The sequence below is a fragment of the Artemia franciscana genome, chromosome 10 (genome assembly GCF_032884065.1).
Source record: "Artemia franciscana chromosome 10, ASM3288406v1, whole genome shotgun sequence".
In the NCBI taxonomy this organism is placed as follows: domain Eukaryota; kingdom Metazoa; phylum Arthropoda; class Branchiopoda; order Anostraca; family Artemiidae; genus Artemia; species Artemia franciscana.
This window is the reverse complement of record NC_088872.1, coordinates 37,988,914-38,012,780: the sequence shown is the minus strand read 5'-3', so window position 1 is coordinate 38,012,780 and position 23,867 is coordinate 37,988,914. Positions and strand designations below refer to the sequence as shown.

At 34.0% G+C, this 23,867-nt stretch overlaps 1 protein-coding gene across 3 annotated transcripts in view; it reads right to left on the bottom strand.

Moving 5' to 3' along the window:
• Window positions 1-23,867, bottom strand: part of LOC136032165 (triple functional domain protein-like) — a 393,821-nt gene that overhangs the window by 237,428 nt on the left and 132,526 nt on the right. For all 3 annotated transcript variants that reach the window (XM_065712353.1, XM_065712354.1, XM_065712355.1), the window contains exons 24-27: window positions 23,185-23,409; window positions 19,145-19,270; window positions 2,713-2,847; window positions 1,082-1,183 (exon numbers count right to left, since the gene is read on the bottom strand). In XM_065712353.1, coding sequence (XP_065568425.1) covers window positions 1,082-1,183; window positions 2,713-2,847; window positions 19,145-19,270; window positions 23,185-23,409 — 588 coding nt within the window. The remainder of the gene's footprint in view (window positions 1-1,081; window positions 1,184-2,712; window positions 2,848-19,144; window positions 19,271-23,184; window positions 23,410-23,867) is intronic.

Sequence of the window (23,867 nt, the reverse complement as noted above, 5' to 3'; positions counted from 1 at the left end):
ATGGTAACTGACCAATAGATATGTATACGAAAGGAACATATTACATATTACGAAAGAAAACTTCTTATGAGAAAATCTCCATCATGGAATTATCTCCGATCGGATAGGATACTAGGTTGAATACAAGTCAATTATGCTTTCAGTTTAAATTTTAAATTTAGGTAAATTGTAATCAAGCTTGTTTTGAATCACTCCGGAAAATGCCACACTATCTCTTGATTCTCCTAGGCAATGCCGCGCTGTCAATGACGTAAGTAGTTGGTAGATTCGACTATACCCATATTATAACGCCAAAGGATAACTCTGTTATCAGTTTTCAATATTTGAACTGCCAAAAAAAAATCGAATAATATTCAAAATTCAATAGCAAAAGTAAAATGTTTGAAGAAAATCCAAAGGTAATAAACAATACTAATATGTATTTTTATTTGCCTATACTCTTTGAGGGTAATGTCAAATGTTTTATTTTCCCAAGACCCTCAGCTCGGGACTAAAATCCCACGATCTTGGGAAAAACACCAAGGAGTGACAACCCTGTTTCAATACACTTAGGTCGAACGCTTCATATACAAAGAGGTCCCATGCTGCTCCAAGTTTGCAAAATTTTAAGACTATAATGTGACTACTGATGTTTTGTTTATTCATTATTTTTTTTCGTTTTTTATTCGTTTCTTTTTTTTTCTTATACTTATTTTTTTTCCGTTGTAAAATTTGTTAGCCAAATACGATGCAGCCTGTCACCAACGATGATGCATTTCTAGTTTAAAATGACATATTAAATAGCAGGGATATGTGCCATAAATAGCTGAGTGCTTGCACAGTTTTTTCTGAGATGGCATGAAGGGCAAAATACTTTAAAAAGAGTATTTCAGGCTTATATATCAGGAATTTTTCAAATTTCGTCGCACATAAAAAAAAGTTCCCATTGCAATGCTCAGATTTTTTTTATTGAAGGCATGTTTTCTTACCTGAAAACATTCTTTCTTACTTCCTATATAGCTAACAAGTCGATTGATTCATTTTGAAATGATTCTGATTAATTATGGTTAATTAAGAATAATTACAAAAAAATCGACATTACCTTTAGAACAATACGATAGTCAACAGTGGGTGTTCTTCCAGTCCAAATAGCAAATTTGGCCTCGTCCCCTTCAATATGCTCGGTAACTCCTAGTTCCGATGTCTGAAAAAAGGAAGAGATTCAATTAAACAAAATAAACACATGGATAGTTTCATTCAGATCGCGAAAAACTTTCGACCTGACATGCTGGCAAATCGCCTGTAAAAATTCTCCTAAAAATTAGGGAGCAGACGATAAACACTTTCTAAAGCAGGTGTGTTTTCTCTTTCCAGATAATTTATGCTCTCTCTAGTGCGTTTAGACATGTCACTAGAGACAGCAAATTAATTGCTTCTGGTAGGTAAGGCGAAATGAAAAGTTAGGATATAGATAAACAAAATAATTGTAATATTATATATATATATATATATATATATATATATATATATATATATATATATATATATATATATATATATATATATATATATATATATATATATATATATATTATAAAGTCAGATATATAGAAAAATAATCATACATATAACATCATATTTAATGGTCCTAACTTCTAAGAACAGGTAAAATTCTCTTTTACGGTTTTACGTTTAAATTAAACAGTAGTGAATTACTGCTTATTAAATATAAGCGAACAATAGTTAAATAATAAGCAAAAACAAATAAAACTATTTGGAGAAGGGGTACAGCCTAAGGTTTTAAACCTCAGGTTTTAATTACAAAGAGATTTTCGAATTTATAACTTATGACGGATGAGGTACAGTAAATAGCTCATTAAAAGATTCAGTGTATTAATATGATGCACAAAATCAAGTTTACGTTCCCGGGAGTGGTTTCAAGGATGTTATATTTTTTCTCTAGTACATCATTATGTTATTGATTGCTTGAAAGTGTTGTCATTTACCTTCAGTCTGCCTTTAAACATATTAAGTATTTACTAAAATAAAGTTATGCGAGCATTGTATTATAAAAACCCATAGAATCTGTTAGACACGATCCTATATTTGAATGGAATAATAAAAAAAAATAGTTTTTTTCAACTGAAAGAAAGGAGCAACATTAAAACTTGAAACAGTTCTTGGCACTTATCCCCCCGGCATTTAGCCTTCCGGAAAAAAATATATGATATCTTTATTTTCTACCCAGCATATCGAAATGAACTTCCAGATGAATTGAATGGATGTAGTAAGGGAGTTTTTTGTCTCGTAGAAACGATTATGTTTAAACAATTACTGAGGGGAAAGAAGAAAAATAGGGGCAATATAATTTTTGTTGTTCTTTATTTTACTCACCCGTTTTTAACTAATAATAAATAAATAAAATACATTGAAAGTAAAAAGCAATTAATACTAGAGGTCTGGTACATACAAAATATTAATAGTGAATCATTTAAAAAAAGAAGTATTAAACGGTTAACTTATCTAGTAAAACAGAAATAGGATAAAAAAAAAAACGTTTTACTTTTTGTTCGAGATTCTTACCAAATATATTAACCACTAGCGTTGAAATCGGTTTCGATTATTGGTTGGACATTGCGGTTGTCTCAGTATTAAAATTTTTTAAATTAAGGTCGTTTCATATCAACGAAGTTAGGAATATTCACGAATGAGCTTATCCAAACAGAAACTTACCATAAATTTATGCTTGTAAAGATATTTTGCTTTTCCATTTGAATCCTTAGTTTCCTTGCTAAACAATAAATAAAGCTCAAAGAGAAATATATGGCGTTCTCTGGCTTTTCGGATTATAGGCTTTGGATCCCATACCTGAAATTGAAAATGAAAAATTTGAATATTTAAATAGGAAAGGAAACTTCAACACGTGGAATACTTCGGACAAAACGGTTAGTTTGTAGAAAACTCGGAGGTCGTGAGTTCTTTGTGGGTGGAAGAAAAGGAGAAAGCAAATGCGAGATTAAAAGGACTTTTCAAAATAGAGCCATTTTTTTACTCGAAGCTAAAATAAAATAAAAAAATTAACTGTAGCGAGTCACTTTAGTAGGCTTTTCTGTTCTAGCTTGATCACAGCACCGCATCGCATCACCGTACAAAAAGAAAAATGGATTCCAGCTAGGAAATGTGACAATATTTTATTTTATATGTGAATGCTACTAGAATGTTTCTATGTTGCTTAAGACTTAAAAAAAACTGCTCATTTCAAACAAACAAAACGCTTGATTTGTATATTGTATACATTCAGTTTATTCCATAAACTGCCACCAAAAAGAGAGTGGCACATGAGTCACTTTTTCATGAATACCTTTTTTTTAAATACCTTTTTCAGATAATTAGTTTTGACTTTCTCTTTTAAGGATTATAAAACTAAACCGATGAGAATTCAAATATGAACAGAAAGAACATAAAACAAAAGAAAGAGAAAAGATAATTGAATTTTATTCAAAATGAACGCTCAATATTTGCAACAGAGAGCTCTTATACGTCATTCCATAGACTAAACTCACAATAATTGACTTGATGAATATTTCAAGAATATGGTTCTATTGGAGATAGGTCTCAACGTGGGCGAGACCGTTCAGTGCGTATGCCTGTAAGCGCCGAAAATACGCAGCATAGCATTAAGGACGATACATTGATATCCACAATAATGGACTGTTATATTTCATACATACAAATAAATTACACTCATTTACAAATAGTTTATTTTATTTTGAAATTGTAAAATTACTGGTGCAGGCCAAGCGAGTTATACAACATATATTTGGCCTAATTCTGCTCTCACTGTCTTTATTTCCTGTTGCATTCCCTCTTCTTTAATCTTTGGCCAATAATATTTCATTTTATGTTATTTCATTATATAGTATTTGTTTGTAAACATTATATTTCATATACGAACCAAAAAGAAATCCCAAACTTTAAACTATATGATAAAAAAATTTAACACTTACATCGTAGCTCAACAACCATCAGGGAAACGCCTTGGGTTGTGTATGGTGGTTCTTTCCATCCTTATAACCTACTACTAATATATATCCATACTTTACTAACAAATAAAAATGAAAAAAAAAACGAAAAAAAAACGAATAAATAAATAGATCAGATAAATAAAGATTAATATAAATCATTAAGAACTTCCCAGATGGTAACGTTTCAACTATGCATCGGCACTGTTTCTGTTTTCTGTTTCTGTTTCTGTTTTTTCTTGCCTGTTTCTGCCTGTTTCTGTTTCTGTTTTTACAAAAAACAGAACAGAAAACAGAAACAGGCTACCTGTTTTTGTTTTACCTGTTTCTGTTTCTGTTCTGTTTTTTTTTCATCTGTTTTTTTCCGTTTCTGTTTTTTTTTTAACTGTTTTCTGTTTTTTTTCTGTTTTTTTTTTTTTTTAAATGCAACGCTATCTAGCGGGCATGATACCGAAACGCATGATACCTACCCGTACCTACCGTACCGAAACGCACATCTAGCGGGCATGATACCATGATACCGTTGATTTTTGAATTTAAACAAAAAGGGAATAGTTGTGGGAAAAGTCAAAGTCATGGCCAATTGTAGAAAAAAGCTAAGACAGATTGTCCAATTAAGTGGGCAACCCAGTCAAGGTTAATTTTACCCCTTTGATTGCCGTTGTGAGTGTCTCCCATTTATGCTACACCTCTCCGTGCATGCATGTCCCTTGAAAATGCCGAAATAGAGTCAACCCGTTGACTACGGGTTGACTACTTGAAAATTTTCCTCTCATGCATGTCACTCCACAATGCTCAACTAGAGTCAACCTCTCATGCTAATTCACGGCGGGGTAAATCTGAGCGAAAGAGAGAGATAGAGAAAGAGAGAGAAGCTTGAACGCTATACAGTGGACATGTGCTAGATGGGAACCCCATATGACAATGTCTCTACTGTTGGTATATGTGTAGCGGATGGCTATTACCGCTTGAGCAACGGTCTAACCATTGACGGCTTTAAGGATTCGTGCTTTAAGCGGCAAACATGGGTTCAATGAAATCCCATATAAAAGAGGAATATAGCGTTGGTATTTACTTAGAGCAATGGGTTACCGCTAGAACAGCGATCCAACAAGCCACGGCTTGAAGGCATCCGTACTTTAAGCGGTGAACCTAGGCACCTTGATATGTGTATAGCGGAGGGTTATTACCACTAGAGCAATGGTCTAACCATAGAGCGTTGGTATTTGCTTAGAGCAATGGGTTACCGCTATAGCAACGGTCTAAATAGCCTCTAACTTAAGCGGTGGACATAAGCTAGATGGGATGACTCTGTGTCTGTCTGGTATATATTAGCAAGCAGCGGTCTAAGTAGCCTCGGCTTGAAAGCATCCGTGCTTTAAGCGGTGAATATAGTGTTGGTATATGCTTTGAGCAATGGTTTACCGCTAAAGCAACGGTCTAAGAGCAACTAGGGTAAATTGTCAATTATAAATGACATTTAAGCTTGAAAGGAATATAGCGTTGGTATCACCCGATTGGACACATTTTATGACAAATTTCGCCCCCCCCCTAAAAATACGCTAGTGTGTTGAATTACACGAAGTTGCTCATCTTTTGTATGTGACTACAAGGATTTAACAAGAAGATGTTTTCTTTCCTATTAGAAATAGAAGAAGTAAGGAAAAAACAGGAAAAACAGCTGTTAAAACAGCTGTTTTTTTTTTAAAAAACAGCTGTTTTCTGTTTTTTCGAAAAACAGAATAGATTACAGAAACAGGTCACCTGTTTTTGTTTGACCTGTTTCTGTTTCTGTTCTGTTTTTTTTCTAACTGTTTTTTTCTGTTTCTGTTTTTCTCAAAAACAGAAACAGTGCTGATGCTTAGTTTCAACCTACTTCTGAGCTGGCTAATATTATCTTCTACCCTTATACCCTCAGGGAGAGAATTTATGACAAGTGTATTTTATTTTGAAAATTGTAAGCTGACTTAGGCGCCAACCAGAACAGTGTCACACAAGCTATAAAATATAAACTAAGCCTAATTCTAATTTTCTCTCTCTTTATTTTCATTCCACCTACTTTTTTTTATCAATTAACACATTTGCTATACAAAAAACCAGAAGATATGACAATAATAATTCTTTAGTCTATATAGTAATGGTATGTCACAATTTTTTTTTATGTTTCTTATTTTATTTATAATATAGTCACCAACCCTCACAGTGCCAAATTAGCTATACACTGCAAATTGCATAAAGCCAATTCTTGTTGTCAGAATTTTTTTTTTTCCATTTTTCGTCCTTAGCATTATAAAAGCGTTTTTTCTTCTTTTTTTATCATAGTCTGGCAAAGGCTAGACTCGTAAATAAGTGGGTATAATGTTTAACATAAATCACTAATATTTCATGTCAAGGACTCGACAGTAAAAACTTCAAGATATAGCTTTCCTTTTCTTGTCTGAAACGAGAAATAGAGTAATAGGCTATCCCACCACGTTAACATCTGACGAATTAATATTTTCTCGTACGTTTCAGCCAAAAACCCCCTTTTTAACGCTACCCTGGCTTCTCCTAACAATGGGCTCAAGTCTAGATAGATTAAATATAAAAAAAAAACAAGTTGTTTTTTAACTGAAAGTAAGGAAGGACATTAAAACCTAAAACGATCAAAAATTACCCCGTATATGAAAGGGGCTGTCCCCTCTTCAACGCCTCTCTCTTTGCGCTAAAGTTTGAGTCTTTCTCTCAAATCTACCTTTTAAACAGTAAAAACTTTAGCGTAAAGAGCAGGACGTTGAGGAAGGAACAGCCCCTTTCATATACGGGGTAAGTTTTGTTCGCTTTAGGTTTTAATGTCGCTCCTTAATTTCAGTTTAAAAAAACTAGTTTTTTTATTTAATTTCTGAACGTTTTTTAGTTAATCCATGTTTTGATTTTCGGCTCCCCGCAGATAAATAATTAAAGCGAAATTTGCACATTTATTTATTTGGCTAAATGGCTTTCCCGTAGTTTTGATCTAATGATTATGAGAAAAAAGGAGGGGGAGGAGGCCCAGTTGCCCTCCAATTTTTTGGGTACTTAAAAAGGCAACTAGAACTTTTAGTTTTTTACGAACGTTTCCATTAGTAAGATATACGTAACTTACGAATTAGCTTACGTAACAAACTTCTATATTCGTGTTTTTATTACGTATATGAGTGGGTTCGCCCACTCGTCAATACCTCGCTCTTTACACTAAAGTTTAAATTTTGTCCCCTGAATCACAAAGGCCGTAGAATAAATAGTTGACATTTCTAAAAATACTTTAGCGTAGAGTGAGGTATTAGGAGGAGGTGAACCCCTTATATGCGTAATATTTTCTGTTCGTTTTAAGTTTTAATGCTACTCCTTACTTTCAGTTAAAAAAAACTTTTTCATATTTATTTTTTCATAATTTTTTTAAATAATGCTAGAAAATGTAGCGCCCCCTTCATGGAAATCTTCTTCTTCCCCCATGACAAATTTCTCCATGAAAAGTTTCCCCCACATAACTCTCTCTTCTCAACCCCTCCTCCCAACCAAAAAACCCTCCTGAAAACGTATGTACACATCCCAATAGCCATTACTATATGCAAACACTGGCCAAAGTTTGTAACTTGCAGCCCCTCCCACGGGGACTTTGGGGGAGTAAGTCGTACTCAAAGACATAGTTATAAGGTTTTTCGACTATGCTAAATAAAATGGCTATCTCAGAATTTTGATCCGACGACTTTGGGAAAGAAATGAGCGTGGGAGGGGGCCTAGGTGCCCTCCAATTTTTTTGGTCACTTAAAAAGGGCACAAGAACTTTTCATTTCGGTTCGAATGAACCCTTTAGCAAAATTCTAGGACCACTGGGTCGATACGATCACCCCTGGGAAAAAGAAAAAAAAACAAATAAACATGCATCCGTGATTTGTCTTCTGGCAAAAAAATACAAAATTCCACATTTTTGTAGATAAGAGCTTGGAACTTGTACTGTAGGGTTCTCTGATACGCTGAATCTGATGGTGTGATTTTCGTTAAGATTCTATACCTTTTAGGGGGTCTTTCCCCCTATTTTCTAAAACAGGGCAAATTTTCTCAGGCTCGTAACTTTTGATGGGTGAGACTAAACTTGATGAAACTTATATATTTAAAATCAGCATTAAAATGCGATTCTTTTGATGTAACTATTGGTATCAAAAAATTCCGTTTTTTAGAGTTTCGGTTACTATTGAGCCGGATCGCTCCTTACCTTACGTTACCACGAACTGTTTGATGTTTCTCGGAGTAAACAATGAAAGAATGTTTCTACACCTATATTACCAAATTGCACATATTTCCAAATTACACAAAAGAGGAGAGGGTTTATCTTGCTTATTACGCGTAGAGCATATTTACAAATTTATTCTGGCCCTATTCTTGCATTGTTTTCACAAGGATTTCACATTAACTTCAATAAACATGATAATCAGAACTCTTTTTTTTCATAAACAAGAATATCTAAAGCATAAATGTTTGCTTTGTTTTCTTTCAGTATTTAAAAATAAAATCAAGTAGTAATTACAAGAAGAATTGACAGTAGTCTATCCTACTTAACTGTTGTTATGCATATTGCAGTGGTATGTCGTTGTAGACCATTTCTTGCTTGGATTTATTAAGTGTCATTTTCTATATCACTGTATAGTTCTTTTCATGTTTATACGATCGTTCCTGTTATGCCTTGATAAGCACTGAACTATTCCTTTTTCAGAATGTGCACTCATTTAGTTGTATTTTGCATTATTTTCAAAACAAAAATTAATGTAACGTCATGGTTTCCACGAGTTCCGTTGTCTTTTTAATCTGCCGGATTCCATGTCGATCTTTTTGGCTCAACAGCAAACCAACGCCAACAAAAATCTTTGCGAAAAATTCCATAAATTTCACCATTTTCGCGCGACATTTAGGGCAAATTGTTTGCTACAATGTTGATAAAAAATCCAACTGCAATACCGGAAAAGCCTCGTTTCCGTAAAGAGGTTTACGGACAAAGCGAAAAACAAATTCACCAATGAATAAGCAAGTATATTTATCTGATTGAAAAACTAGTTTCCACTGGTTTATTTGTTCTCCGCTTTGTCCTTAGAATGCCAGATAAAGATAGTAATCAATGGTTAGACCAGAGTTAAACTGAGTTACTTTGAAAATCCTTCGATGGCAAGGGAAACTAAAATATCAGCGAGACTATTCATAAGTCTAAAGTGATGTTCGTTAGAATCAAGAAAAATATTTCCAAAAAATTTTTGACCAATTTTTAATTAATAAAAAAAAACGAAGCAAACTTCAAAATGTAGTTCGATGTATGAATAAAGCTAAATCTCAGCTATCGAACGATAGAAAATCATCGTTTTGCCTGAGAACATTATAGCAATTTGTCTGCAGAGTTTTTTTTATACCAAAAAATTGCACAGTGAACATGAATCTTGACTAAGTGCTTCCGAAGGTGCTAATTAATGTATGTTAAAATCCTCCTTGAATAATTCTTAAGGATAAGTCTCGGATCGGATTTAAAAGGCATAGTCCTTGCACGAAAGAAAATAAAGACCCTTCAGAGCTATTAATGACATTTAGGGCAGCAAATCGATGCTTCAGTTGCTCCATCTTTTTTTAGAGGGAAAAGTAGGAAACCTGTTGCCTAACCTTACGATTGCGAGAGTCTAACTCCGTAACCCGCATAGTCAAGCAGAGTATCAATCCACTATGTTACCGCATGGTTATATTACGTTTAACTAATCTCAATATTTTTCTGATTTACTAGAGGATGGGTTTTACTTTTCAATTTCTGGCTCCTATCCTGGCCAACAAGGTGAATTTGTTTATCCGCAGTTCCTCGGGGTTTTTCTACAAATATACTCAAACAATTCCTCGGGAAGTCTTATAAATTGAATCTTATCCAAACACATTAAAATCTAGTCGAACGTTATAGGACATTATATCAAGTAATGTTTTCAATTACTTAATGTCGCAAGCTCTGGAGTCATTTTTCTAAGATAAGCTCTTCGGTCGTAATATAGGAGTTATTTTTTTCTAACGATGATAGATTACCATGGTTTCACGAAGATTTTGTTTCTATTACTTAAGAAGTGTTCCAGATTCAGTCTGGGAAAGAGGAAATACTTGAGGAAGAAAAAGACACTCAATATGTGAGATGAAGAAATAATCGGAGCACACAGAAGAACATAGAAATAGCTGACATAAGATTTAAACTACTTGTCATCTAATCATTTTAAAGAACTATTTATTACAAATAATGAACCGCACGGCCGTTCACGCAGAACGTGACCATGCACAGCATACACCTTGCCAAAGATCTTGCATGCACGTCATTTTGATTATTGTACTTAAATATTTAGGTGGTCGAGATCTATTATTGATGATTCAGAAAAAATATTGAGAAAGATGTATATTTTGATGAAAGAAAAAAGTTAGTCAAATTCATATGGGGTAACATTCTCTAAATTCCCAGAACTTTCCCTAGACCCAGGCTTTACCCCATTCTTAAAGAAAAGAGTTGGTAAGAATGGTAATTATGATTTTACAGATAAAAAATCTCAATCATGAGTCTTATAAGGGATATAATATCCTCATGATTATCGACCGCGCCAAAACAAAACTTCCTATCTCGAAAATCGTAGTTATGCAAAAAATCACTTCAAAAATTTGAAATTGTTTTTTTTTTTTTTCAGCCTTCAAAGTCACGGTAGAACACAATATTTTAACTTGAGACAACAAACAAAGAATGATTATTGTCTGAGAAAAGTGACCAAGTTTAAAAAGGACATATTGCCATGAATACTGTAAAATTCTTGAAGAGTTAATGCGCTTCCGCCACATGAATTTTTTTTGGAATCTAAAGTACGGCTCTACGATTTTTTTTTTTTTTTTATTGAAAGTGGTAGAGGAGGCCATCTAGCGTTAAAATCAAGAATTCACACAAAATCGTCGGTCGTTTGATGGAAACAGGGTCGTTAAGTAACTAACAAAGTAGGACTTGGCCACAAACGACTAAATAATAATTAGGAATTGCCACCTGCTGATTTACTCAACATGCAAAACAGGTTTATTGCAGAGAACATACAGGCTCTCCGGAATGAACAAGGATCAGCCGTTATAGGATGATAGAAGACGCCAAAACATATCGATTTCACTATCAAACATGTCTAACAATCTTAGGTAGATTTGGAGCTACTGAGCTTTAAGTGCATTTTTGGCCAAACTCCAAGCAAATTCATAAATTCCGGCACTCTGTCTAAACAGATAGAAGTAATTTCTCGTTTTTTGAATACAAATCATCAATCGGTCTCCAGGAAGAAGACATTATTTCAGCACTTGAGGTTTACCATCAGAAAATTAGAAACGTTAATTTCCTTAACGACAAAAAAAAAATGAATTTGCTATTAATTTCTGTTTTTTTCCAGCAAGTGCAGAAGACCATTGGTCGAAAGTAAAGAACTCAAAAATGTTGTATAATCTATCGTAATATATTCATAGCTACAAAATTAATGCTGGAAATTTTAATTTGCTGTCACTACTGATTGATCATAGCGATAGTTGTCATAAGGTATCTTTCAAGGGACACGAAAAAATCATTTTTTAAAACTGTATTCCGAAAAGTTCCTTATATTTTGCTGATTTGAAACCGACAAATTTGACATCATTGGAGGTGCTCATTAGGAATAATTCCTTTAAGAGAAAACTGCATAATTAAAGAAGCGAAATCCCCTTTTTACTTACTTTAGTAAATTATACTAATTAACTTGACCTTATCAGATTTGTTTTTACTGATTATTGATTTTAATGACAGAAAGCTAGTTAAGCAAATAATTTCAATAATACCCAAGTTCAAAATGCTATAGTTTAGAATATAGTGCTTAATTGGTTAGAATAGATGCTACTGAATAGGTTTTATTATACTACTAGCCTGTCTAAGGCGAATGGCTAAGATACTGAACTCAGAAGTTAAGGATCACTAATTCGAGTTTCAATTGTGCCTGCTGTTTGGTAAGGGCGAGAATCAGTAGCATTGTCCTATAAGGCAAGCCAAAAGTCCAGCCAGCTTCAAATGGGTACCTAGATGAATCTAGGGGAAAACACAGGAAGCGTCAGATGATTTGCCTCCAACCAAACATAACACTCCTGGTAGAGGGCAGATTATAAGGAGATCAGCACGTGGGGTAGGTGGACCTCATTGGTTTGTATGCGAAAGTTATATTGGTGTAGATTTTTCACGGACCCTCATTTTTGTCATAGATTTTCACGGTTTCCGTGGATTAAACAAAAAAAAATTATAAAATAAAGTTTGACTTTTTGTCCCGATTCTTTGAGAACAACTGCCCAAATACAAGATAGGTAGAATGGGAGTGAGGGATATTTTTAAAGTACTATAAAACATTAGTATAAAGAGCGACAGGTTGAGTAGGACAGCCACCCTCATATACGGAATAATTTTCTTTCTTTTTTTAAGTTGGAATGTCGCTCTTAAGTTTCATTTCAGAAAAAAAAATTCTGTTCCGTTTTTTGTAGTTCATTTCTCATAGTATATCCAGAGTTATCCTAAATGCAAGGAGAACTACCTCCCTCAAATCCAAATTTTAAAATCAAAATTTAGCTTTTAAACGGCAATGCTTCAAGACAAGAGTTCATTCAATGTGTTGCTTTTCAAAATCAAGTATACGTATCCAAATTAAACCGTCATCTGCTATATATGAAGGGAGCTTTCACCCTTGGGTTTCATTCTACAAAATTCATCTCAGGATTGGCTATCCCAGATTTGGCGCACATTTTCATTCTTATATATTCAGAAACACTTCATACAAAAAGGATATATTTCACATTTGCCACTAGTGTCTTTAGGTCTCTCAGGCATATTGAACTTCATTATATAGTTTCCATCAAGATGGAACCTCTTTTTGGGGAAGTTTAATTCCTGTTGCTAAATTATGCAAATTTTCAAACGCTTTTAATGAGTAACTTTAAAATTAATACATATTGTATATTTGTTACTGTGAATGTCCGAAATCTGGTTAATGTCGACATTCACCGGTGAATGTCGGAAATTCCCTTTTCTCTGCTTAGATTCAATTAGCTTTGCGAATCAGCTTTTTCAGTCCTATGCAAGCTTTGATGGTAAAAGTTAAAGTTAAAGTAAATCTCAGAAATAGGTTTAAAAACCTAACCCAAACTGACCTGTCACCATCAAGTCATGCATAAAACTGAACAAGAGCTAAGAGCTCATATGGCACTTGTGACGAGGCGAGAAGAGCTAAGAGCCAAGAGATCATATGGTATGAGCTCTAACAAAATTCTATGAATCAATAGACTGACTTAAAAAGGAAAATAAGAGGCTTAATGCCGGTCAAGATTTAAAATAAGAGCTCTGAGTCACAGAGTCCTTCTAAATATCAAAATTCATTAAGATCCGATCACCCACTCGTAAGTTATAAATACCTAATTTTTTCTAATTTTTCCTCTCCCTTTTGCCCCCCAGATGGTCGAATCTGGGAAAACGACTTTATCTAGTCAAATTGTGCAGCTCCCTGACACGCCTACCAATTTTCATCGCCCTAGCACGTCCAGAAGCACCGAACTCGCCGAATCACTGAACCCCTCCCCCCAACTCCCCCAAAGAGAGGGAATCCAGTACGATTCTGTCAATCACGTATCAAGGACATTTGTTTATCCTATCCACCAAGCTTCATCCCGATTCCTCCACTCCAAGTGTTTTTCCAAGATTTCCACCTCCAACCCCCCCAATGTCAAAAGATCTGGTCGGGATTTGAAATAAGAGCTCTGAGACATGAATTCCTTCTAAAAATCAAATTTCATTACGCTCCGATCATCTATTCGTAAGATAAAAATACCCCAATTTTCATGTTTTCCAAGAATTCCGGTTTCCCCCTCCAACTCCCCCGAATGTCACAGGATCTGGTCGGAATTTTAAATTAGAACTTTAAAGCACAAGATCCTTCTAAATATCAAATTTCATTAACATCTGGTAACCCTTTCGTAAGTTACAAATACCTCAATTTTCAAAATTACCCCCCCCCCCAATTCCACCAAAGAGAGCAGATCCGGTCCAGTTATGTCAGTCACGTATCTTAGACAGGTTTCTATTCTTCCCATCCAGTTTCATCCTGACCTCACCGCTTTAAGTATTTTCTAAGATCTCCGGTCCCCCCAATTGCCCCCCCCCCCCAATTAGGCTTGGTCCGGTTGAGATTTAAAATAAGATATCTGAGTTACGAGGTCCTTCTAAATATGAAATTTCATGAAGATCCAACCACTCCTTCGTAAGTTAAAAATACGTCATTTTTTCTTTTTTTCAGAATTACCCCCCCCCCCAATTGAGCGGGTCCGTTCCAATTATGTAAATCAAATATGCAAGACTTCTGCTTATTTTTCCAACCAAGTTTCATCCCAATCCCTCCAATCTAAGCGTTTTCCATCATTTTAGGTTTCCCCACCCCAAACTTCCCCCAATGTCACCAGATCCGGTCATGATTTAAAATAAGAGCTATGAGACACGATATCCTTCTAAATATCAAATTTCATGGAGATACAATCATCCGTTCGTAAGTTAAAAATACAACATGTTTTCTAATTTTTCAGAATTAAACCCCTCCCCCCCAACTACCTCAAAGGGAGCGGATCCGTTCTGGTTATGTCAATCATGTATCTAGGACTCGTGTTTTTTTCCCACCAAGTTTCATCCCGATCCCTCCACTCTAAGTGTTTTCCAAGTTTTAGGTTTCCCCCTCCCAACTCCCCCCAATATCACCAGATCCGGTCGGGTTTAAAATAAGAGCTCTGAGCCACGATATCCTTCTAAATTTCAAATTTCATTGAGATCCGATCACCCGTTCGTAAGTTAAAAATACCTCATTTTTTAATTTTTCAGAAATACCCCCCCCCCCCAACTACCCCAAAGAGAGCGGATCCGTTCCGTTTATGTCAATCATCTATCTAGAACTTGTGTTTATTTTCCCACCAAGTTTCATCCCGATCCCTCCACTCTAAGTGTTTTCCAAGTTTTAGGTTTCCCCCCTCCCAACTCCCCGCCCCCGTCACCAGATCCGGTCGGGATTTCAAATAAGAGCTCTAAGACACGATATCATTCTAAATATCAAATTTCATTGAGATCCGATCACCCGTTCGTAAGTTGAAAATACCTCATTTTTTCTAATTTTTAAGAATTACTCCCCCCCCCCAAACTACCCCAAAGAGAGCGAATCAGTTCCGATTATGTCAATCATGTATCTGGGACTTGCGCTTATTTTTTCCATCAAGTTTCATCCCGATCCCTCCACTCTAAGTGTTTTCCAAGATTTTAGGTTCCCCCCTCCAACTCCTCCCAATGTCATCAGATCCGGTCGGGATTTAAAATAAGAGCTCTGAGACACAATATCATTCCAAACATCAAATTTCATTAAGATCCAATCACCCGCTCATAAGTTAAAAATACTTCATTTTTTTCTATTTTTTCCAAATTAACCGGCCCCCCACTCCCTCCCCCCAGATTGTCAAATCGGGAAAACGACTATTTCTAATTTAATCTGGTCCGGTCCCTGATACGCTTGCCAAATTTCATCGTCCTAGCTTACCTGGAAGTGCCTAAAGTAGCAAAACCGGGACTTTGGGTTTCCCCCTTCCAACTCCCCCCAAGGTCATCTGATCCGGTCGAGATTTAGAATAAGAGCTCTGAGACACAATGTCATTCCAAACATCAAATTTCATTAAGATTCAATCAATCGCTCATAAGTTAAAAACACTTCATTTTTTCTGTTTTTTGCGAATCAACCGGCCCCCCACTCTCCCCCAGATCGTCAAATCGGGAAAACGACTATTTCTAATTTGATCTGGTCCGGTCCCTGATACGCTTGCTAAATTTCATCGTCCTAGCTTACCTGGAAGTGCCTAAAGTAGCAAAACCGGGACCGACAGACAGACAGACCGACAGAATTGGCGATTGATATATGTCACTTGGTTAATATCAAGTGCCATAAAAATGGACTGACAGTGCTGACTAAATATAAGGAGAAAAAAAAAAGGTATTTCGGACATTCACCGGTGAATGTCAACATTCACGTTAACGTGTTCAAAATCGTCGTGAATTTTGTTTTAAACATGACAGCAATATTTTGTTGTTGCATAAGTTGTAATTGAACTTTTTGGAGTTTCAATTTCTATTGAAAGACTTAGCCCCGAGACGCACTTGGCATTTTTACCGAGAGTTTGCTTTACCAAGCGCTTTTTTTCTTCATTTTTTACCGAGCTTTTCTTTTTTACCGAGCTTTTTTTTTTGCCAACGCTACTCTAGCGCGGAGTGCCGTAAACATTCTACCGTCGCAACATCAGTCGATCATAATAGACCTGATGGATTATAACAGATCAGACCGATATAATAGGTCAATCTAATAGACCATATATAATCCATAAATAGATCAATAGTGTATTTTCATTGAAAACAATTGAAAGAAACGACAAGTTTTACCCCCTCCTCAATATATTGAAAAATACACTGTCTGTCCCCCTAATATATTCGCATGAATTTATTACACTTACAAGCACTGGGGAGGGGGAAACGCTAAACTTAAAGCTATTCTGAAAATCGATAGGTAGAAATTTTCTTAATGTAAATGAATTCAAACTTTGTTAAAATAATGTTTAGTCTAGGACACACACATTGGATTAACATTTTTTTGTCACGGTAAATATGCTTTGATGTGTTTATAGTCGAAGGCAGTGGCTAATTTGGGCCCAAACTTTTGTTTTTCTTTACGATTGCCCTCTCCCTTCCTAGAAAAATAAATTAATTTATGAATTCCAATAGTTTTTTTTTATGACAGTCCCTCTGCAAACACGCTCTCTCATCGGAAGTAACGCAGTAAAACAAATTATAATAAATAAAATAAATAAACACACACCGAGTTTACCCGATTCCATTCAGTTCCGTAGACCCCCATCTCGGCTTAGACGTCAAAATAAACTATCGTTTATTCTGCCGTTCATTTATTGTGGTGACAACTCTGTTGCTGCCATCAACGTTTGCCTTAGCTATTTTTTTTTTTTTTTTTTTTTTTTTTTTTTTTTTTTTTTTTTTTTTTTTTTTTTTTTTTTTTTTTTTTTTTTTTTAATTTTTTTTTTTTTACTGCTCAATGTGTCCGTCACAATACTATCCTAACTATCCTATATACCTCTAAGACACGCTCGGAAAAAATATCGAGTGTTTCTCGGGCCTTACAGTTTGTTACTACGAGCAGTTTGACCCATGGATGTCTTAAATATGAAGGATTTCTACTAATCCCTACATCAACTCTCTTTGTTTACATTCAATTTTAATATTCCTAAAAACATGCGCCCCTTGAATACTCATTGAGAGGGTGGTGATTTGAAAAAAAATATTTACAGGGCCATTATATCCACGGTTTTGAAGGCAGATTCATAAGGATGGACAAACCTGTTGTACAGCGGTTCCCCAAGGACACCAGTAGGTGGGACACGCCCCCCCCCCCCCCTGGAGAACGAAGGAACGTATTGTAAGTAAATAAAAAATGAGAAATATTACCTTTTAAACTCACTGAAAACAAAGATCCTGGTGGCACATACCAGGAATTACAGAAATTGTTTTCGGAATAGCAGAAAAAAAGATGATTTTTAAAAGAAAGTTTTTTGTGCAAAAGACTAAAAGGTAGGATTTATTTTAGAATGTCAGAACTTGAATATTCAGCTAAGTTTAGAGGAAATATGCAGTTTAAGCTAAAAAACGGTTTAAGCTAAATAGGAATATGTGTAATGGTAGAATCGATTTGCATTGGGTTCTTCTATCATCCTTCAAGGGCCTGTCATTTTTGACTTGGACTATACCTGGGCTCAAAAAGCAATCGTTATGAGGGTGCTACGTTCAAAACCTGTGCAATTTCATCAAAAGACTGTTTTTGACAATAACTTAATTAATTATACGTTCCCAGCTTCTTTTTTTTTACTGAAAAAAAAAACAAAACAAAAGACTTCATTAAGAGGGATAAGGAAAATACAAACACCAATCCAAAATGATCAGTTGTTTACAAAGCATCGACAGGAATTAATTTAGATCCAGTTGCGTTAGTTCCTATCTGATTAAGGGAAAACCAATTTCCAACTGCTAGAATTTACTTTAGACAATTTTCTAGTGTTTGCCTTAACTAGCAGGACAATTTTTCCTTCGACGTTACTTGATGGAGAAATAGGGAAAATCAAACAAAATAAGCTGGTCAAACTTCCAAGATATTGGGTAAAATGGAAAACCAAAACAACCTGGACAGAAAAACGGTAAGGTAGCCTTCATAATTAGTTTTCTGTTTAAGTTTTATTTTGTTATTACTTCAAGCCAGTAAGACATGTATTTAAAACCGGAGCCAAAGGAAATTGAAACCTTCCCAACTCAAAAGACTGCTTCGTTCCGAAACTCTCGTTCGGCTAGCTTGGTCATTCCTCTATATGAGTCGTGCATAAGACCTTTTAAAAAAAAATGATCTTTGAATTAAATTGGAATAGTTTGTAGGAAAAGCCAAGACAGATAGTCCAATTGAGTGAGAAGCAAACTTGGCAACAATTCCCTCCTTACTAGGGGGGGGAAGAATGTTAGTTCATTTGTTAATAGATATGTCTATTTATTTTCCGTCCATGCGTCATTCCTAGGGCAGTAGAACCCAGGTAGAAAATCATAGAGCTAAGATAGACTTCATATACTTCAAACTTATTTTTAATCCGGTTTCGGAATTGCAATTTCATTTAAAGCAGCGTGTTGATTTCTTCGCAGATCGATAGCTAAATATCAAAGGCAAATGATTAAAAGGCTTATCGGGGACCCAAAAAGTTTCAGATGACGCGAGATATGTTATTAAACTTCGATTTAAAGAACATTAAAAAAAAACTTAAAAAACATATTTCAATTTTAACCAGGAAAACGCTTATACAACACATAGGTACAATGCAACAGAAATAAAACAACAACAAAAAACAAACAGCAACACAATGCATTATAGCAGTAAAGGCAGATCTTGATGTTTCGGTGGAATAATAGTAAATTTAATAGAAAATATTTCTTCAGAAAAAGGAAATCACAAGGACACAATTGCACTTACCTGAAATGTATCTTGAAGAAGAACGTCACCCAATTTATCAACCGATAGATCACATCCTTCCAGCATAGATAAATGAAGAGCATCGTTGACTTTCTTAGGAACATTTAACATCACTTCCAAGCTTTCCTGAGGAAAATAAGTATCATATTTATCTATTTTTTTAATTGAAAATTAAAAGTATATATAAAAAAAAGGTATTAAACAGGCAGGTGTATTAGCGTGAAAACAGAAAGAAGGGCTACCCCAATAAACAAGAGGAATTCTGTTATAGAGTCAAAGGTTATATATATATATATATATATATATATATATATATATATATATATATATATATATATATATATATATATATATATATATATATATATATATATATATATATATATATATATATATATATATATATATATATATATATATATATCTGCAACCCACATACAGCGAAAAACAGTGAAGTAAAAAATAAGGAAAAGAAATAAAATTCACCACACAAGATAAATAAATAAGTAGCTATACCAATATCAAACAGCAAAAAACAAATGGATGAGACAATGATGATGGCCTAGCCTCAAGGACGCTTCAGAAATTAGCTCCTGTTGATGATGGCGCAGAGTACACATAATATCAGTAGCACCAAATTTAGCGAATAATTTTCTATTCCGGTAAGAAAGTGGCAAATAAAGAAAAAACTTGAAATGCGGGAAATAATAAATACGGATTTTATTCAAAGCAAAGGATAAAGACCAGATACCAAGAGTAAGGTATGATCGCAAAAAAAAAAATCAAAAAAAAAATAAATCGTGAGACCATACCTATTATAACAACCACGTTTTGCAACTATTTTTTATATAGTTGTAAAACACATTTTTAATTCATCATTAGTGTCAGATATATTTTTCTGTTGCAGAGCTGAAACTAAATCGCATACCGAAATTCCGAACCACCAAGACCAAAAGCACGAACGGGGGACGTTGGATTGGAGGTAATTAAAATCTGAAAGTTTGATTTGAATATATTTTCTACATATTTCAGGCAGAAAAGGAAGAAAACTGACAAAAATACGCATCGTTTAGGAAAGACAAAACATACTAAATTGTCAAAAATACATCAGAATATACTTACTTTTATTCTTAGAAAGTAAATAAGCATTGAAGCCTTTTTTAAATATTCAATAAGAAAAGAAAATCTGATCGAAATATATCCTGTTTTAAGAAAAGGGCAAGTGAATTCAAGTAACGAGAAATATATACGGTGGGAAGTCAGTATCCCCTTATTATTTCTGATAAATTCTTTCAGATATATTTCTGATAAATTATTCCTTTTAAGTTCAACTTCTTACGAGTTAATCTATATATATATATATATATATATATATATATATATATATATATATATATATATATATATATATATATATATATATATATATATATATATATATATATATATATATATATATATATATATATATATATATATATATATATATATATATATATATATATATATATATATATATATATATATATATATATATATATATATATATATATATATATATATATATATATATATATATATATATATATATATATATATATATATATATATATATATATATATATATATATATATATATATATATATATATATATATATATATATATATATATATATATATATATATATATATATATATATATATATATATATATATATATATATATATATATATATATATATATATATATATATATATATATATATAAATAGAATTAAACAAGGTCAAAGACATAGATTTCTTATGGCGGTAATTTAGACAGAAATATTTCAATCAAACAGTTCGTGGTAACGAACTGTAGTAAGGAGCGACCCGGCTCAATAGTAACCAAACCTCTAAAAAATTGAATTTTGATATCAATAGCTACATCAAAAGAATCACATTTTAATGCTGATTTTAAATATATAAGTTTCAGTTTAGTTTAGTCTTACCTATCAAAAGTTACGAGCCTGAGAAAATTTGCCTTATTTAGGAAAATAGGGGGAAACACACCCTAAAAGTCGTTGGATCTTAACGAAAACGACACCATCAGATTCAGCGTATCAGAGAACCCTACTGTAGAAGTTTCAAGCTCTTATCCACAAAAATGTGGAATTTTGTATTTTTTGCCGAAAGACAAATCACGGGTGCGTGTTTATTTGTTTGTTTTTTGTTTTTTTTCTTTTCCCCAGGGGTCATCGTATTGACCAAGTGGTCCTAGAATGTCGCAAGAGGGCTCATTCTAACGGAAATGAAAAGTTCTAGTGCCCTTTTTAAGTGACCAAAAAATCGGCTGGCATCTAGGCCCCCTCCCACGCTCATTTTTTTCCCAAAGTCAACGGATCAAAATTTTGAGATATCCATTTTGTTCAGCATAGTCAAAAACCATAATAACTATGTCTTTGGGGATGACTTACTCCCCCACAATCCCTGGGGGAGGGGCTGCAAGTTACAAACTTTGACCAGTGTTTACATAAAGTAATGGTTATTGGGAAGTGTACAGACGTTTTCAGGGGGATTTTATTTTGTTTGGGGGTGGGGCTGAGGAGAGGGGGCTATGTTGGAGGATCTTTCCTTGGAGGAATCTGTCATGGGGGAAGAAAAATTCAATGACAAGGGCGCAGGATTCTCTAACATTACTATAAGAAAACAATGAAAAATAAACATGAGAACGTTTTTTCAAATGAAAGGAAGAAGTAGCACTGAAACTTAAAACGAACAGAGATTATTACGCATATGAGGGATTCTAAAAATACTTTAGCCCAAAGAGCGAGGTATTTAGGAGGGGATAAATACCTCGCTCTTTATGCTAAAGTATTTTTAGTAATTTCAACTATTTATTCTACGGCCTTTCTGATTCAGGGGTCATTCTTAAAGAATTGGGACAAAACCTACGATTTAGTGTAAAGAGAGAGGTGTTAACGAGGGTACAAACCCCCTCGTATACATAATAAAAATATAAGGTTATGAAAGTTTGTTACGTAAGTTAATTCTTAAGTTACGTATATTTCTTACTAATAAAAACATTCGTTAAAAATTAAAAGTTCTAGCTACCTTTTTAAGTAACCGAAAAATTGGAGGGCAACTAGGCCTCCTTCTCCACCCCTTATTTCTCAAAATCGTCTGATCAAAACTAAGAGAAAGCCATTTAGCCAAAAAAGAATTAATATACAAATTTCATTTTAATAATTTATGTTCGGAGAGCCAAAACCAAACATGCATTAATTCAAAAACGTTCAGAAATTAAATAAAAAAAAACTAATTTTTTTAGCTGAAAGCAAGGAGCGACATTAAAACTTAAAACGAACAGAAATTACTCCGTATTTGAAATGAGTTGTCCCCTCCGCAATCCCTCACTCTTTACGCTAAAGTTTGACTCTTTGCCACAATTCTACTTTTTAAAACAATTAAAAGCTTTAGCGTAAAGAGCGAGGGATTGCGGAGGGGACAACCCATTTCATATACGGAGTAATTTCTGTTCGTTTTAAGTTTTAATGTCGCTCCTTGCTTTCAGCTAAAAAAATTAGTTTTTTTTTATTTAATTAAACAATAACTTACTCTTAGAACCGATCACCTAGGAGATTTTATACTAAACAGCCATCACTTCCAGAAAAGAGGTTTTAATGTTCCATTGGAAACCCCAATTGAAAAACTAGCAAAACGGGGGACAGACCAAGTAGACAATATTAGAAATACTGACAAAAAGGAAAAAAAGCACGACAAATAAGATGAAACTTAGATTTTCACTGAGATAAAATAAGAAACGTCATACAAACTGTGCCCTTTTTCAGAATCCAACCACCCCCCCCCCTCCAGAAAAGGGGGTTGATCCGCACAGAATTTTCAAATAAGTCCAAGCATGTCTCTAACTTTTTTTTTCTGAACAGAAACTCTAAACCACCTATTTTTGTGCTTTTATTTTGCTTCACTAGGTTAATTAGTCTCCCTTTGTTCAAAATTTTATAATCGGAACACTATAAAACACTTGATTGGTTCATACCTTAAGTTCGCCCTGATCAGCTTGTTCACAGCAGGATTGCAATTCTTTAAGAAGGAGCTGATATTTAGTGATCCTCTGAACTGGCTTAATGAGGTACGCAGCAATTGGATGTTCAATACGATATCGCCGCTGGACTTCCTCGAAAAATGAGTTGCCTATGGCAACTAACTGATTGGATTCCTGCATATCTCGACAATATTGCACATACATATCAAATTTCTGAGCCTGGAACATAATTTGCACAAATGATTTGTTGTCTATAATTGGTCTGTTTGAATTTATGATGAATTAAACTTTATTTCTATAGTGTCATTTTTTTTTCGGAGGCCTTAGGTGATGAGGGTGAGGCCATCAAATAGAATTCAACAACAAACACTGTTTAAAAAAAAAAAACATCAATAAATTTGGGCCATATTTAAATGTTCAAAAATAAAACACACGTTATCGTTCATGCAATAAGAAGTTTTGTGTTATTATTTCTTTTTCTAAGTTCGGAAAATTTCAAAAGTTAGTAAAACTAAAGAAGGTTTCCACAAACAAGTAAAACATAAAATAAAAGGAAAAACAGAAAAACTAGTAGCCATCCAAAGCATGTTCATAATTGACTTGAAAAAAAAAGCGGGGATAATGATTTTGTATTTAATTTAATTTATAATTCCTTATTGTTTAAGAATATTGATGTT